This window comes from Papilio machaon, chromosome 11 (assembly GCF_912999745.1).
Source record: "Papilio machaon chromosome 11, ilPapMach1.1, whole genome shotgun sequence".
Taxonomy (NCBI): Eukaryota; Metazoa; Arthropoda; class Insecta; order Lepidoptera; family Papilionidae; genus Papilio; species Papilio machaon.
In genome coordinates, this window is record NC_059996.1 from 2,741,534 (window position 1) to 2,755,413 (window position 13,880).

At 35.1% G+C, this 13,880-nt stretch overlaps 1 protein-coding gene across 1 annotated transcript; it reads left to right on the forward strand.

The window, feature by feature from the left end:
• The first annotated feature begins 3,148 nt into the window (after nt 1-3,148).
• On the forward strand, nt 3,149-12,528 carry LOC106707262 (kelch-like protein 5). The gene is made up of 10 exons (XM_045679898.1): nt 3,149-3,492; nt 7,845-8,005; nt 8,086-8,288; nt 8,540-8,737; nt 8,970-9,152; nt 9,526-9,678; nt 10,273-10,433; nt 10,841-11,048; nt 11,535-11,724; nt 12,240-12,528. The coding sequence occupies exons 1-10, from the start codon at nt 3,266-3,268 to the stop codon at nt 12,380-12,382; spliced, it is 1,827 nt and encodes a 608-aa protein (XP_045535854.1). The 5' UTR covers nt 3,149-3,265; the 3' UTR covers nt 12,383-12,528.
• Nucleotides 12,529-13,880: the final 1,352 nt, after the last annotated feature.

Below are 13,880 nucleotides of genomic sequence, written 5' to 3' on the forward strand. Positions count from 1 at the left end.
CTAATCTGACCTACGTTTATGAAATGTTAATCAACTAGTCCAAAACCAGCCGGACAAGACTGCAACGACTGAGAAGAATTGATTAAAAAATCTATTTATTAAGAAATTGTATCCGTAACAAAGTCTTTTCAACATAAATTTTTAACAAGTAAGGGACTTGTTTAATATCCTAAAGACTCGATAAATGGAGAGTTAAAATGTGTACAAGGAGTTTGTCAGCATGGCTTACATATGGTTATAGTACATAGTTTAATAGAATATCACTAAGTAGTCCATTCATAGAAAAGAATACTATATTGTAACATCCTTGATTTTATTACTTAGCAGCCTGAAGGTTATAGTACTAATAAAATTAAATCGTTATAGTACTAATCTGGTCTTGGCTTCAGAACGACAATGGGTTAATGTGGCAGTTGGATTTTCTATCTCAACTAGTCTACGACGGGATTGTAACGGCTTGCGGCCACTGCATACAACATACAACGATTTTTCAAGTTTTGTTTTAATATAAAGGATATAATGTTACCATTTATCACAGCGTATAATGTAGATTTACAATATTCAGGTTAATCTCATGATTCAAAAAAAGATTAGTTGTTGTTCTTTAATTTATATAAATTGTGAAAAGAAAATGGAGGGAATAATCGGTTAAAAGAAAAATAAATTATAATCATAAATTAAAAAATATTTAAGCCAATTGCCTTATTGCCTCGTTCACACTAGGCCAGCTCAGTAGACCAGTCGCACTCGAAATCAGCGCTGACATACAACTGGCCTGATGTGGACACTAATGTAAGCCAATAAGTCAGTCTGACCGATAACTGGGATGGCGTGCTACTTTTCAGGCCAGTTCGGCCATTCCGCCGCAACTGGCATAGTGTGGACTGTCTGGGACAGGCCAGTTCAGTTCTGACTAAAAACAATTTTATATATATATTACCTAGAATGTTTAATCTGTCAATGTTATTCTTGTCATTTTTACTTTTTTTGAATAAACAACAAAAATAAAAATGTATTATGTTGAGACAGTGACGGAATTAAATATTAAAAATGGAGCTCCAAAGCCGTAATGCAACTACGCAAAGAGTATGTAATTATTTCGTAGTATGTAACTACGGATGGAAAAAGCTGTACCTACTGATAGAATGGTTACTAAAATGGTTTTTTAAGGTTATAAAATGTATTTTTGTCGCTAATTATTACTTATGTAGCGTATTCCATTTTTTCTCGACAACATTGTCCCTGTAGACTTTACTAAGCCACGCCTCAGACTGGACTGGCGTAATGTGGACAACACCATCCATTACAGACCAGCGCGACTGACCTACTGAGCTGGCCTGGTGAGAACGAGGCAATAAGCTCCTGTTAGTGTTACTATCAGTAAATGCAAATTCACATAAACCGAATAGGCACAAATATTACAGCTTATAGCCTGTCCATGAAGTCTGTCAACCAATTCAAAATTCTTGTCAACTTGTCAGTGTCAGTCTTGCAAGGTCGTAAGTCGCAACCAAGTCTATGACACGGTAATAATAATACCGTGAGTGAGAGAGATACAGTTATACACAATTCCTGTGACGTGACAAAGACAGGGATAACTATCTTCCGTCCCTTTCTGCGTACCAGGGTTTGGGCTTTGTTTGGAACAAAGGTTGTCCCCTACAAACAACCTAGGTTGTCCCTAACAAAGTTTGACATTCGTGCTATTTTTGGAAAATTGTGAGTACTTAGTGGCTGTAATTGTGCAAAAATATTTTGATATTACAGTTTTAGTAAGGTAAAGTTTATAAAACATGGTATACTGCTGTATCGTCGGTTGTAAAAGCCGTAGTGAGCGAAAAGAGAAAAACATAACCTTTCACTCGTAAGTACTGAAACTACGCACTTATTCACATGTATTCATACAAAATAAGGAAGAAAATACAAACTAGTTGTTCTTTACAGTCTTTGTAATAACTAATATGTTAAAATACGGGTAAAAATCAGCTAAACTAAAATAGTATTTTTCGAACATTATGCGCCCAAACGCAGATGTCATTTGTGTCAAATAATATACTGTAGATCTGGGAAACAAGCGGCCATATTAAACTTCTTTTCAAATTGGTTGGTTATTACCCGTAAAAATAATACCACCATCTTGTTGTAAAAATTACCCTGAATTTAGGGGAAATAAATTATAGTATGTATAATGTATATAAATGAAACAATCCACATTTTTTATACTATTTTCAACAGATTTCAAAAGGAGTTTTTAATTCTGGTATATGCTGTGTTTTTAAATATTTGATACTTTCTTATCCCGTTGATTTTAAAGAGTATGCTTTTTAATTTGTCCCATGTAAATTTTGTTTCTTAGAAATTACAATCAAAATAGTTTAATATTAAGTAGTTTTACATGTAGTGTTCACTGTAATGATATACAGAGTAATTTAAAATTATATGACTATAATATTGGTATGTTTTTTGTAGCTTTTTATGAAGACTTAGGGCTTCGTGCATATCGAAGAAAAATAGGACATCGTTTGAATGCTCGTCTAATGGACCTAAGACTGAAGAGATGCCGCGCTTTGTTGAAGCAGTACGCGGGAAAAAAATATCGGGAAATTCTTTTTTTGGAGTCACTCAAGACATCCTTGATTAAGGCAGCCGCCGATATTGACATGGACCTCGTTCGTGCTGTGATAGACGACTGGCCGAGCAGATTGAAGGCCTGTATTCAAAATCACGGATGTCATTTTGAATAAACTTTAGTGTCATAAGAATCTATGTTTTGTTAAGTTCATTTTGGTATATAAATGGTCACATAATGAATAAACTTGTTTCAATTATTTTATATTAAACATGTAACAGAATTTATGACCTGACTAAGTATTACTAAAAAAATCTGTTTACGTAATCTTAGTCACATAAACAAAAATTACGCATTGTTTTTTTATATTTATTACGTTTATTAATTACAATTTAATTGGGAATATATAAATTGGTCTATATTAAATTATATCGTAATTATTCATTTTCGGGACAAAACAAATAACTGGTAACCCCAATCCTTTTACTTATATATAGGTATAGTCTATAGTACTCTCTATCTGTCCCTTACGGGTGAACGCGCATGCCATATCTATATAATTCTTCATCTGAGGTCGCAACTCAACGTTTACGTCTGCGTCTGCGTCTGACATGCCTTTGTTTTTATTTATTGATTTAATGCCGCTTAGTCTTAGTTAACTCAGTTAGTTTGTTTTGGTGTTCACAACTTTTCACAATGTCAGCTCGTGATCCCCTAAACTCAGAAACAGCTATTGATAATGTTTCCACAAATTCAACCGACGAGGGATTGCCTCGAGACTTCAGTCAAATTAGTCTTACAAGCACATCGAAACAAGATGAATTTTATAGCAATGGTCATTCCGAACTTGCTCTAAAAAATTTATACGGATATTATCGATCACAGACACTTTGTGATGTAGTGCTTATTGCCGAAGGTTGCAGGTAAGTACCATTCACATCCTTTGTTTCGTTCAGTGTATAATTCCTTTGTTTGTGCACAAAGAACAAGTAAAATAAAAAAAAATTCAATTCCTACTTTTAGCAATACATTTTGTTAATACTTTACAATAGGAAATCATGAATATTCATTAAATTGATATTAAGCGATAGAAAATGATCTCATTTACATTTTTTGAAGTTTTTTGAAGAAATAAAATAAAATAACTGCATTGGTTAGATTAAGTTTTAGGTGATTTAGTGTTTATTTACATGACTATCCAAGCCAAGCCCTTTTATTTGATATTCATTTTGGGTGATTGTGCAAAAAAATATTGTCTGCTGTGGTGAATACCTTGGGTATATGTTAGCATTGAATGTAAAAAATTGCATTGTTATCAGGATGAAAGCTGTGTAGCAAAATTAAAAAAATCTTTAACCCTTTTCTTGTTAGTGTATCTGTAGAGATACACCAGAATTAAAAAAAATCTAGTGTTATTATTTTTAAGCGAAACAATGATATTTTTTTAAGAATATTTAGGCCATTTCTTAGTTTCGGAACGCAACTTAAGTTTTTTGTGTTGGTAAGACTGATGAGCTGTCAAACTTCACTTTAGTTCAAGTTCCGACATGTTGCCTCGCAAAAAGGTAAGAAAAGTTATGATTTTTTTCTTGTTTTTATGTATTGAATGAGTGGATGTGTTAAGTTATTAATTATAGATATATTTAGCACTAAAATAATTACTTTGGACATTCTTTAATTGTCTGGTTGATGCTTCATGTGACTTTTTTAATGAATGTATCTCCTCGTGCACATTGCCAAGAAACTAACAATTCTATATATATTTGTTATGTATCTCATGGTACACACTGCTAGCTTTACTAACAACTTTTACAAAATCGTCATGTATCTGTATGTGCACACTGCCAAGCTGAATAACTGTTCATATGGCGATGCATGGCTTATTTTATATTAATTGCAGGTCAATATGCTTTCAAGAGCTAGCAAAATACTCACATTGGTGCCAAAACACAGTCAGTCATCAAATGATGAAGAAAGTTCGGATTCTAGTAGTGAAGTCGAGAATTTTAATCTTCAAAAACGCGATAGTACTGAATCTTCATCTTGTCCTTCGCTTCCTTCTTCTCTTGAAAATCTTCACATACTTTCTGACGATGAAAACAACCTCACTTCCTGCCCTACAGTATCAATGAAACCAGCGTCTGAAAGTATTTCTTTGAATTCTTCAACTCAAGATTCTCTTCACTCGGTCATACCTCCTTCACCAACTGCCATTGTAAATGTTATTCGAAATAAAAAGCCTAGATTTAACCGAATCGTGCCTGAAACACCAGAGTCATCGCCAGCAATAGTAGCAGCCTCACCATCGCCGTCAAATATAAATACACGCTCAAAACAGCCACGGCTAGCTGTAAGGCGCCTTGCACCTATACAAAGAAAGCAACTGAAATTCCATTGGAATAACAAGAAATTTGAACATAACGCCGAAATACACGATAAACAGTTACCTTCAGATACCATAAAAACACCACTAGAATATTTTCAATACTTCTTTGATGATGGCATCCTTAACATGATTACAGAGCAAAGCAATTTATACTCAACTCAAACAATTGGTCGTTCTCTTAATTTTTCAAAACAAGACATCAAAGATTTTATTGCAATAAATTTGATAATGGGAATCGTGAATATGCCGGCCTACACTGACTACTGGTGTCAGGAATTCAGATTTTCACAAATAGCTGATGTAATGACACTCAAAAAATTTCAACAGATACGACGGTACATCCACTTCAACGACAATCTGCTTGATGACGGTGATCGGTATTTTAAAGTTAGGCCACTCATTGAAAAAGTACGTGCCAACTTTTTGAGAGTTCCTCATGAAACCAGGTTCAGCATTGATGAAATGATGGTGCCATATAAGGGCAAAAAAGCCGGTAATCGAAAACAATACATAAAGAGCAAGCCTCGCAAATGGGGGTACAAAATATTTGTTAGAGCTGGCGTTTCGGGCTTCATTTATGATTTTCTCGTATATGGCGGTGAAGACACTTTCAGATACCACCTATTTTCACCAGAAGAAATGAGTTTGGGCTTTGGGGCAAAAGTCGTCTTCTCACTATGTAAAACTATTCCTGATCCAGCATGTTCAGTTGTGTACTTTGACAATTTTTTCACTAGTCTAGAGCTTATACATATGCTCCGATATAATATGGGTATATTCTCCTTAGGCACCATAAGGTCAAATAGACTACGTGGTGCAGAACAAAAGCTTATACCTGATAAAGCCCTCAAAAAAAAAGGCCGCGGATCTTATTCACGAGTAGTATGCAATACAAACAAAGTCTGTATTGTCAAATGGCATGACAACAAAGTGGTTACTGTGGCAAGCAGTTATGTTTCTGAAACTCCTGTTGGAGTTATACAACGTTACAATAAGGATTTAAAACAGAGAGCTGCTGTCCCCTGTCCCAATATAATAAAGCACTACAACGCACATATGGGAGGAGTCGACCTTGCAGATATGTTAGTGGCTTTGTACAGAACGGAGATGAAAAGCCACCGATGGTACTTACCGATATTTTCTCAAATGTTAGATATGTGCGTGAACAATAGCTGGATTTTGTATCGCAGACATATTGGCGTGAATAACATAAAACGACTGAGTTTAAAGAAGTTTCGACATCATATTATACAAGGGCTCTTACATTCTGGGAGACAGCAGCCATTCAAAAACTATGATTCTGTACCACCAGCACCAAAAAAGATTATAAAAACACCCTGTACCGTAAGGCCAACTGCGGACGTTAAATATGATGGATACAATCATTTCCCTACTTTTGGGTCCAAAGGACGATGCAAACTATGTATCAAAGGTCAGACTACTGTTATGTGCATCAAATGTGGTATGAGGCTGTGTCTTTTACCGGATAGGAACTGTTTTTTCAATTTCCATAATGTGAATGTCTAAAATTAATCTGATTTTGTATTTTTGCATTGAAGTTCCATTTTTGTTATTAAATAAATAGTACAAACTACTGATTATTAACGTGTTTTTATATTTATTTTCATATAAATTATTATATAATCAAGTCATAGATAATTTGGCAATGTATCTGTAGAGATACATTGATAGCGTAATATATTTATCAATGCCCTTGGCAATGTATCCCACAAGATACGGGTGGTTTTTTTAAAGGGGTAGTTTGAATATTTTTTTTAATATTTTTTCTAGACCCCTTGGGTCATTAAAGTTAAGTGCTATGAATATTGTTTTTATATTCGAAAAAATAAAATTCTGCCAAGTTAAGGGTTAAATGGGAAGTGAGTCTGATTTGAGTTACAAGATATATCTGTACAATTGATAAAATTGTAGCATCTGTATGTAATATCGGAAAAGAACCATATTTCGCAATCGCTTATAAGGAAAATCCATTTTTAAGTTTTGTCGAAGTCAGGATTTGATCCAGATAATCTCTGACTTGAACAGAATTGACTGGAACATTTTTGACACTGACTTAATTACTTTTACTGGAAGGTAGCTGATGTATGCAGGTGTAACATAGGATACTTTGTTTTATTTTTACACTATAGAAGAATACTTTAAAAATTCAAAACAATTTAACCTCTAACTAAACTCTAATAAGCATGCACACATAAGGCAATAAATAGGTAACGTATATTAAATGTATTTCTTTCTTTCTTACTTTCTTTCTAATGTAATAGTTAAGTAATTCCTAGTAATAAGTAATTTGTTATTTTAATGTATGTTAAAAAATTATATGTAACGACGCCTGGAAAAGGCAAAATGTTCAAATAAATAAATAAATATTTTGCGCTCACTAAGTCACGATCGACCACTAGTAACTAAATAATGTTAAAATAATGATTGATGTGCAAGCTAATAGTAGGAATTGAAAAAGAAAACAAAGCTATTAATTTTTAAACTAGCGTAACTTTCAAAAGCGACATACTTTGGAACCTGGATATTTTTCTCACTTATAGGAGCGTCTCTCTTACCTGAGTTTCTCACTTATAGAGGTCGTTCATCGGGACCAGACAATGACTTTTGCATAAAGAGGCTTCTTTCTCATCCAGGTTTGACTGTATGTGATTTGATCGACTAATATTATAAATGAGAAAGTTTAAATGGATGGATGGATATTTGTTAGAAGGTATCTCCAGAATGGCTTAATGTAACTTGATGAAATTTGGCACAGATATCGAACATAGTCTGGAAGAACACATAGGCTAATTATTAAGTTTTTAAGGATGGAGTCGCGGACGACAGCTAGTAATTCAATAATTAAATGTTTTACTTATTTGATGACAGGATTCCGGCACATAAAGTAGTGTTATCATCATGCAGCGAGTATTTTGCAGCGATGTTTACAGGTTCTATGAAAGAAGCAAAGTTAAATGAAATCTCAATGGAAAGAGTTGACTCAACAGCTCTCCAATCATTGGTGCATTATTGCTACACAGGTGTAATAGGTTAATACTTTGTTTCTTTATCAAGCATATTTGGTTTCATTTTGCAGGAGCTTGCCTTCACAATAAATTTTTATTTGCAGAGCTAAAGGAGGAATCAGTTGAGATGCTACTGGCAACAGCAAGCTTACTTCAGCTGCATGCTGTTACAAAAGCTTGCTGTACTTTTTTGATGAACCAGCTTGATCCTTGTAATTCTTTAGGGATTGCTTTGTTTGCTGAACAACAATCTTGCCTTGCATTACACAAAAGTGCTTTGGAGTACACTTATCAACATTTCATGGAGGTTAATAATAAAATAATTAACTTTAACTTAGAATAAGCTGTCATATTGTATAAGTAATTAAGACTTTAAGTTAATAATTTGTAAGTAGCACAGTTCAGCTGATTGCAAGTGAAATTTAATATAAATTCCGGATGTCTATGGTCAATTCGTCATATTAAATAATACAGGAAACCTTTACCTTTTATCTTTTTGCCTTACCTTAAAATGTAGATAAGTTGTGCTATATTTACCTATACAATAAAAAATTTCAGGTAATGAAACAGCCAGAATTTCTATCTTTACATGTAGATCAGTTAGCAAACTTGCTCAAATCAGATGATCTTAATGTGACCGCAGAAGAGGATGTATGTGATTGTGTATTGACATGGGTACATCATGATAAAGATAACAGGGAAAAATATTTACCAACTTTATTAAAACTTGTAAAATTACCCCTACTATCATCAGAGGTAAAATATAGTTTTTTTTTACAATTAGTACAGGTCAATTCTTAAGCATCACAATTTTTTAGATAAGTTATTTTATTTAACAACTTTAAATATATAAATATATGTATACGAGCTTTTTAATACTATCGTTGTGTCGCCATTTTCCCTCAAAACTGAGAGTTGGAAACCAAAAATGATTGATTTCAGTTACATGTCAATTTTTATCATTTTTCATTTGTTGATAAATTTTCAGTATTTAATTGACAAAGTGGAACAGACTTGTGGTAAAATTCAAGAGTGTCAACCATTAATAATGGAGGCAGTGAAGTGGCATCTGCTGCCAGAGAGACGGGGTTTACTTGCATCTTATAGAACAAGACCAAGGACTTCTACAATTGGTCGACTATTGGCTATCGGTGGAATGGATGGTAACAAGGTAATTTATTGCTATATGTATAATATTAAGAGTAAGTTGCAATAGTTATTTTTTAAATACTATTTTAGTGAAATAGTAATTTCAAGCGAGTGAAAGGAAAATTATTTATTCAAATAAAATATAAGCATAATTTCATATATTTTAATAACTAAACAATGTTTTTGAGATATAATTAAAAATAATTTTACAAAACTAAAAAAAAAATTATTTTCCTCAAATGTTTTGAATATTACGAATTTTAGCGCTTTTTGTTGAGGTGGTTTTGAGTGGTGGTTGGAGGGAGGTTTTTTTTCAAAGATTAGGTCTGATAAGAATCAAAGCACATGCGAAATTTTCTAATATTGTATGTAAATTAATAGTTATTTTTGAATAGGGAGCAAGTAATATGGAAGTGTATGACCCGCGGACTAATACTTGGAGTCCATACATGAGAATGGGTACTAGACGATTGCAATTTGGAGTTGCAGTTCTCCAACGCAAGCTGATCATTGTTGGTGGCAGGGACGGCTTGAAGACATTAAATACCGTAAGTTTATAGTAAAAAAAATTGTTACAGAATTAAAAAAATTGTTACAGAGTCGTAAACCAAAAAATAAGTTTAGATTTTTTTATTTCTCCATTTCTTTTGTATTACTGTGTATTATGACAGGAATATTATATTATTTCAGTTGCCCATTATATCTTTGTGATTTAAGTCATCAGTGCGTTTTGCTCAAGCTAAAATTTTTTTTTAAATTTAATATTTGTTGAACAATTTTAAATTTTTTTTTTACCTATACTTACTTGCAATTATAATAAAGCCTAAATCAATTACAAAGGAAATATAATCAACAAATTAATAAAAAAAGGTAGGCTACAATATTCAGGCACGCTAATTTCCTGTAAAAGTCCCGTCATAATCGGTCAAGACGTTCCGAAGATTACCCCCAACAAACGCGGCTTGCGGACAGACAGACAGACAAAAAAATAAAAAAAATTGACTTTACGTTTTAGATATAGCAAAACCATCACGTACACGAAATATGATTTTCACATTTTGTTATTACATAAAGACAAACCAATTTTATGATACGTATAGATAAGGTAAAGCTGTTTAGTTGTATGTAGATTGTGTACACAGGTGGACTGTCTCGACATTGCAACAATGAGCTGGAGTACGCTGGCGCCGATGAACACTCACCGGCACGGGCTGGGCGTGGCCGTGCTGGGTGACGGACCCAATGCCCCCGTCTACGCGGTCGGCGGACATGACGGCTGGATATATCTTAACTCCGTCGAGAGGTAAGTCTTGAAACTCATTTCTATTATTCCACTAGACAGGCTATAGGCTGTGGTATTTTATGCCTATTTGATTTTCGACATTTTAGCGCTGGCGGTAGCGATGAAATTCAAACTAGTAATAAAGACAGAATTAGCCGACATTAACTTCAGCTGGTACTTTGAAAAAACGAAGCAAAATCTGTCATTTTCAGGCAGAGACCAAGCCAAACCTCATAGTATAATTTTTTATTTATGTGTTCTTCCAGACTATGCCCCACATTTATGCCAAATTTCATCAAGATCCATGCAGCTGTTCTGGAGTAACCTTCAAACAAATCCATTCATCCATCTAAATAATTTATAATATGAGTAAGATTGAATTGGTATAGAAGCGGTGGTCCACCTTTTCCCATGAGTGATGTGTGTAGGTGGGACTCGATCTCTCGGTCGTGGACGGTGGTAGCGCCGATGGCGGGCGCGCGCAGTACGTGCGGGGTGGCGGTGCTGGGCGGTCGCCTGTACGCGGCTGGTGGTCGTGATGGCGGCGCCTGTCTGCGCTCGCTCGAGTGCTACAACCCCGCCACCAACCACTGGCACAACTGCGCCCCCATGACTCGTCGCCGCTGCGGACTCAGCGTACCTACCTCATATCTACTTACACACTCACTACATTATCTCCCTATCTGTCGAGCCCAATGACCTCTATACTATACATGGATAAGCTTTAAATCATGATTTTGAGTGCCTGACGGTTACGGTTGATAGCGGTGGTTAGGATTCGAACTAATACTGGAGATAGAATTAAGTGTCAGGAAAATCAACACGCTTATTTAAGTCATTACCAAGCGATAACGTATCCATCGATAGACATCAGTGCCCTGGCCTTACCAACCTCACAAGTTTTTATCAACCTTAATGCTTTGGCTTAATTTATACTGCCGGGCGCCTGCCTCTCGACAATCCTATTTAGGAGAGTAATTTAATAATTATAACTACAACAATATAAATTATATGAAATTAAAGTCATCAATAACTGGGTGGCAATTTTTAACTATCTCCATGTAATCGCTCTTCGCGATATTAGAACGAGTATGTCTGTTCAATTAGTACGTACTGTGATAGATCTGCGCTGCGGGCGGGTACTTGTACGCGCTGGGCGGGCACGAGGCGCCGGCCAACACTGTGGGCGGGAGGCTGGCCTGTGTAGAGCGCTACGACCCCAACACCGACACCTGGACACTGCTGGCGCGTCTCTCATACGCCCGCGACGCCATCGGCTCCTGTCTACTCGGCGACAAGATCGTCGCCGTAGGTACGTATCAGACCATAACCTTTAACTGTGGGCCATCTGCACCCTTCCCCCATTTTCAACCAAAAATTTATTCCCCCCCCCCCCCCTCCTCCCACCCCCGCAACGTTTCTTGGGAACTACAAGAACTAGACCCCCCGAGTGACGGCTCATTTTACCCGAGAAAACGAGACGCGTCTTAGCATGTGTATTGATTGATCTATCAAAATGATCCATTCGATGATCTTCAGAAGAAAAAGTATGTTATTTTTCAGTGTAATAAATTGTATTTTTAATTAAAAAAAGATCACACAGAACACAGGCATGAAGTCGAAGTAATTAGACGCATAAAAAGGGGAAATATTTCCCTTCTGTACGTCTCCTTCTTCGTTTAAAGGTAGACAACGCATCTACTATTGGTGATGTCTATGGGCAGCTGTCACTTCGCCATTTCGACGAACTGGTGGCCGCTTGCTCATTTGCCACATTTTAATAAAAAAAAAATGTATTAAAAAAGTTTTTTTTTTGTTATCCATCAGGTGGCTATGACGGTGCGCAGTATTTAAATTTGGTGGAGATTTACGACACGGAGAGCAACACTTGGCGTAATCTTGCTCCATTATCAATAGGTCGCGCGGGCGCCGCCGTGGTCGCCATACCACCTACCAACACATACCTCTGATATCAGGTGAAACGACTCCATCTTTTATATTTTGAAAGTCGGAGACTGCGTTGCCGAATTATATCAACATTCAACCACTCACTAAATATAAACTCTAAATGAAACTTAAACATTATATCTGAATAGACCATTGTAGTTATTCAAATGAAAAGCAAAAATTTACCTATTATTAACGCATTTATCGATTGAAATGTCGTTTATAAAGTAAATTGTAAGTCCTTTTTATTCCATTTTCATCAAAAAAAGTCGTTTCATTTCCGCGTTGCAGCATTTTTATTTTCGTATCAACAATTTATAAAACTTAAAAAAAGACTCGTACTTGTGATCGCTAGAAAAAAACAACTAGCTTTATAAAGTCCAAAAAGTATAAAAGACGCGAAACTAACATTGTATAACAACAAATTTTTAAGTTCCTCATTTAATGAATTTGTTTAGCCTAAAATTAAGCTTAGATAATTTAGTTTTAACATTTATCTATTAGATCCACCTACATATAAGTATGGTGCTTTATATTACTCGTTTAACCCTTAACTTGGCAGAATTTTATTTTTTCGAATATAAAAACAATATTCATAGCACTTAACTTTAATGACCCAAGGGGTCTAGAAAAAATATTAAAAAAAATATTCAAACTACCCCTTTAAAAAAACCACCCGTATCTTGTGGGATACATTGCCAAGGGCATTGATAAATATATTACGCTATCAATGTATCTCTACAGATACATTGCCAAATTATCTATGACTTGATTATATAATAATTTATATGAAAATAAATATAAAAACACGTTAATAATCAGTAGTTTGTACTATTTATTTAATAACAAAAATGGAACTTCAATGCAAAAATACAAAATCAGATTAATTTTAGACATTCACATTATGGAAATTGAAAAAACAGTTCCTATCCGGTAAAAGACACAGCCTCATACCACATTTGATGCACATAACAGTAGTCTGACCTTTGATACATAGTTTGCATCGTCCTTTGGACCCAAAAGTAGGGAAATGATTGTATCCATCATATTTAACGTCCGCAGTTGGCCTTACGGTACAGGGTGTTTTTATAATCTTTTTTGGTGCTGGTGGTACAGAATCATAGTTTTTGAATGGCTGCTGTCTCCCAGAATGTAAGAGCCCTTGTATAATATGATGTCGAAACTTCTTTAAACTCAGTCGTTTTATGTTATTCACGCCAATATGTCTGCGATACAAAATCCAGCTATTGTTCACGCACATATCTAACATTTGAGAAAATATCGGTAAGTACCATCGGTGGCTTTTCATCTCCGTTCTGTACAAAGCCACTAACATATCTGCAAGGTCGACTCCTCCCATATGTGCGTTGTAGTGCTTTATTATATTGGGACAGGGGACAGCAGCTCTCTGTTTTAAATCCTTATTGTAACGTTGTATAACTCCAACAGGAGTTTCAGAAACATAACTGCTTGCCACAGTAACCACTTTGTTGTCATGCCATTTGACAATACAGACTTTGT

Excerpts from the sequence above, each read along its gene's own strand:
- LOC106707262 (XM_045679898.1), top strand. The coding sequence starts at position 3,266 with ATGTCAGCTCGTGATCCCCTAAACTCAGAAACAGCTATTGATAATGTT. Across the intron at positions 8,738-8,969 it reads TACCCCTACTATCATCAGAG|TATTTAATTGACAAAGTGGA; the intron begins GTAAAATATAGT and ends ATAAATTTTCAG. Across the intron at positions 10,434-10,840 it reads TATCTTAACTCCGTCGAGAG|GTGGGACTCGATCTCTCGGT; the intron begins GTAAGTCTTGAA and ends TGATGTGTGTAG.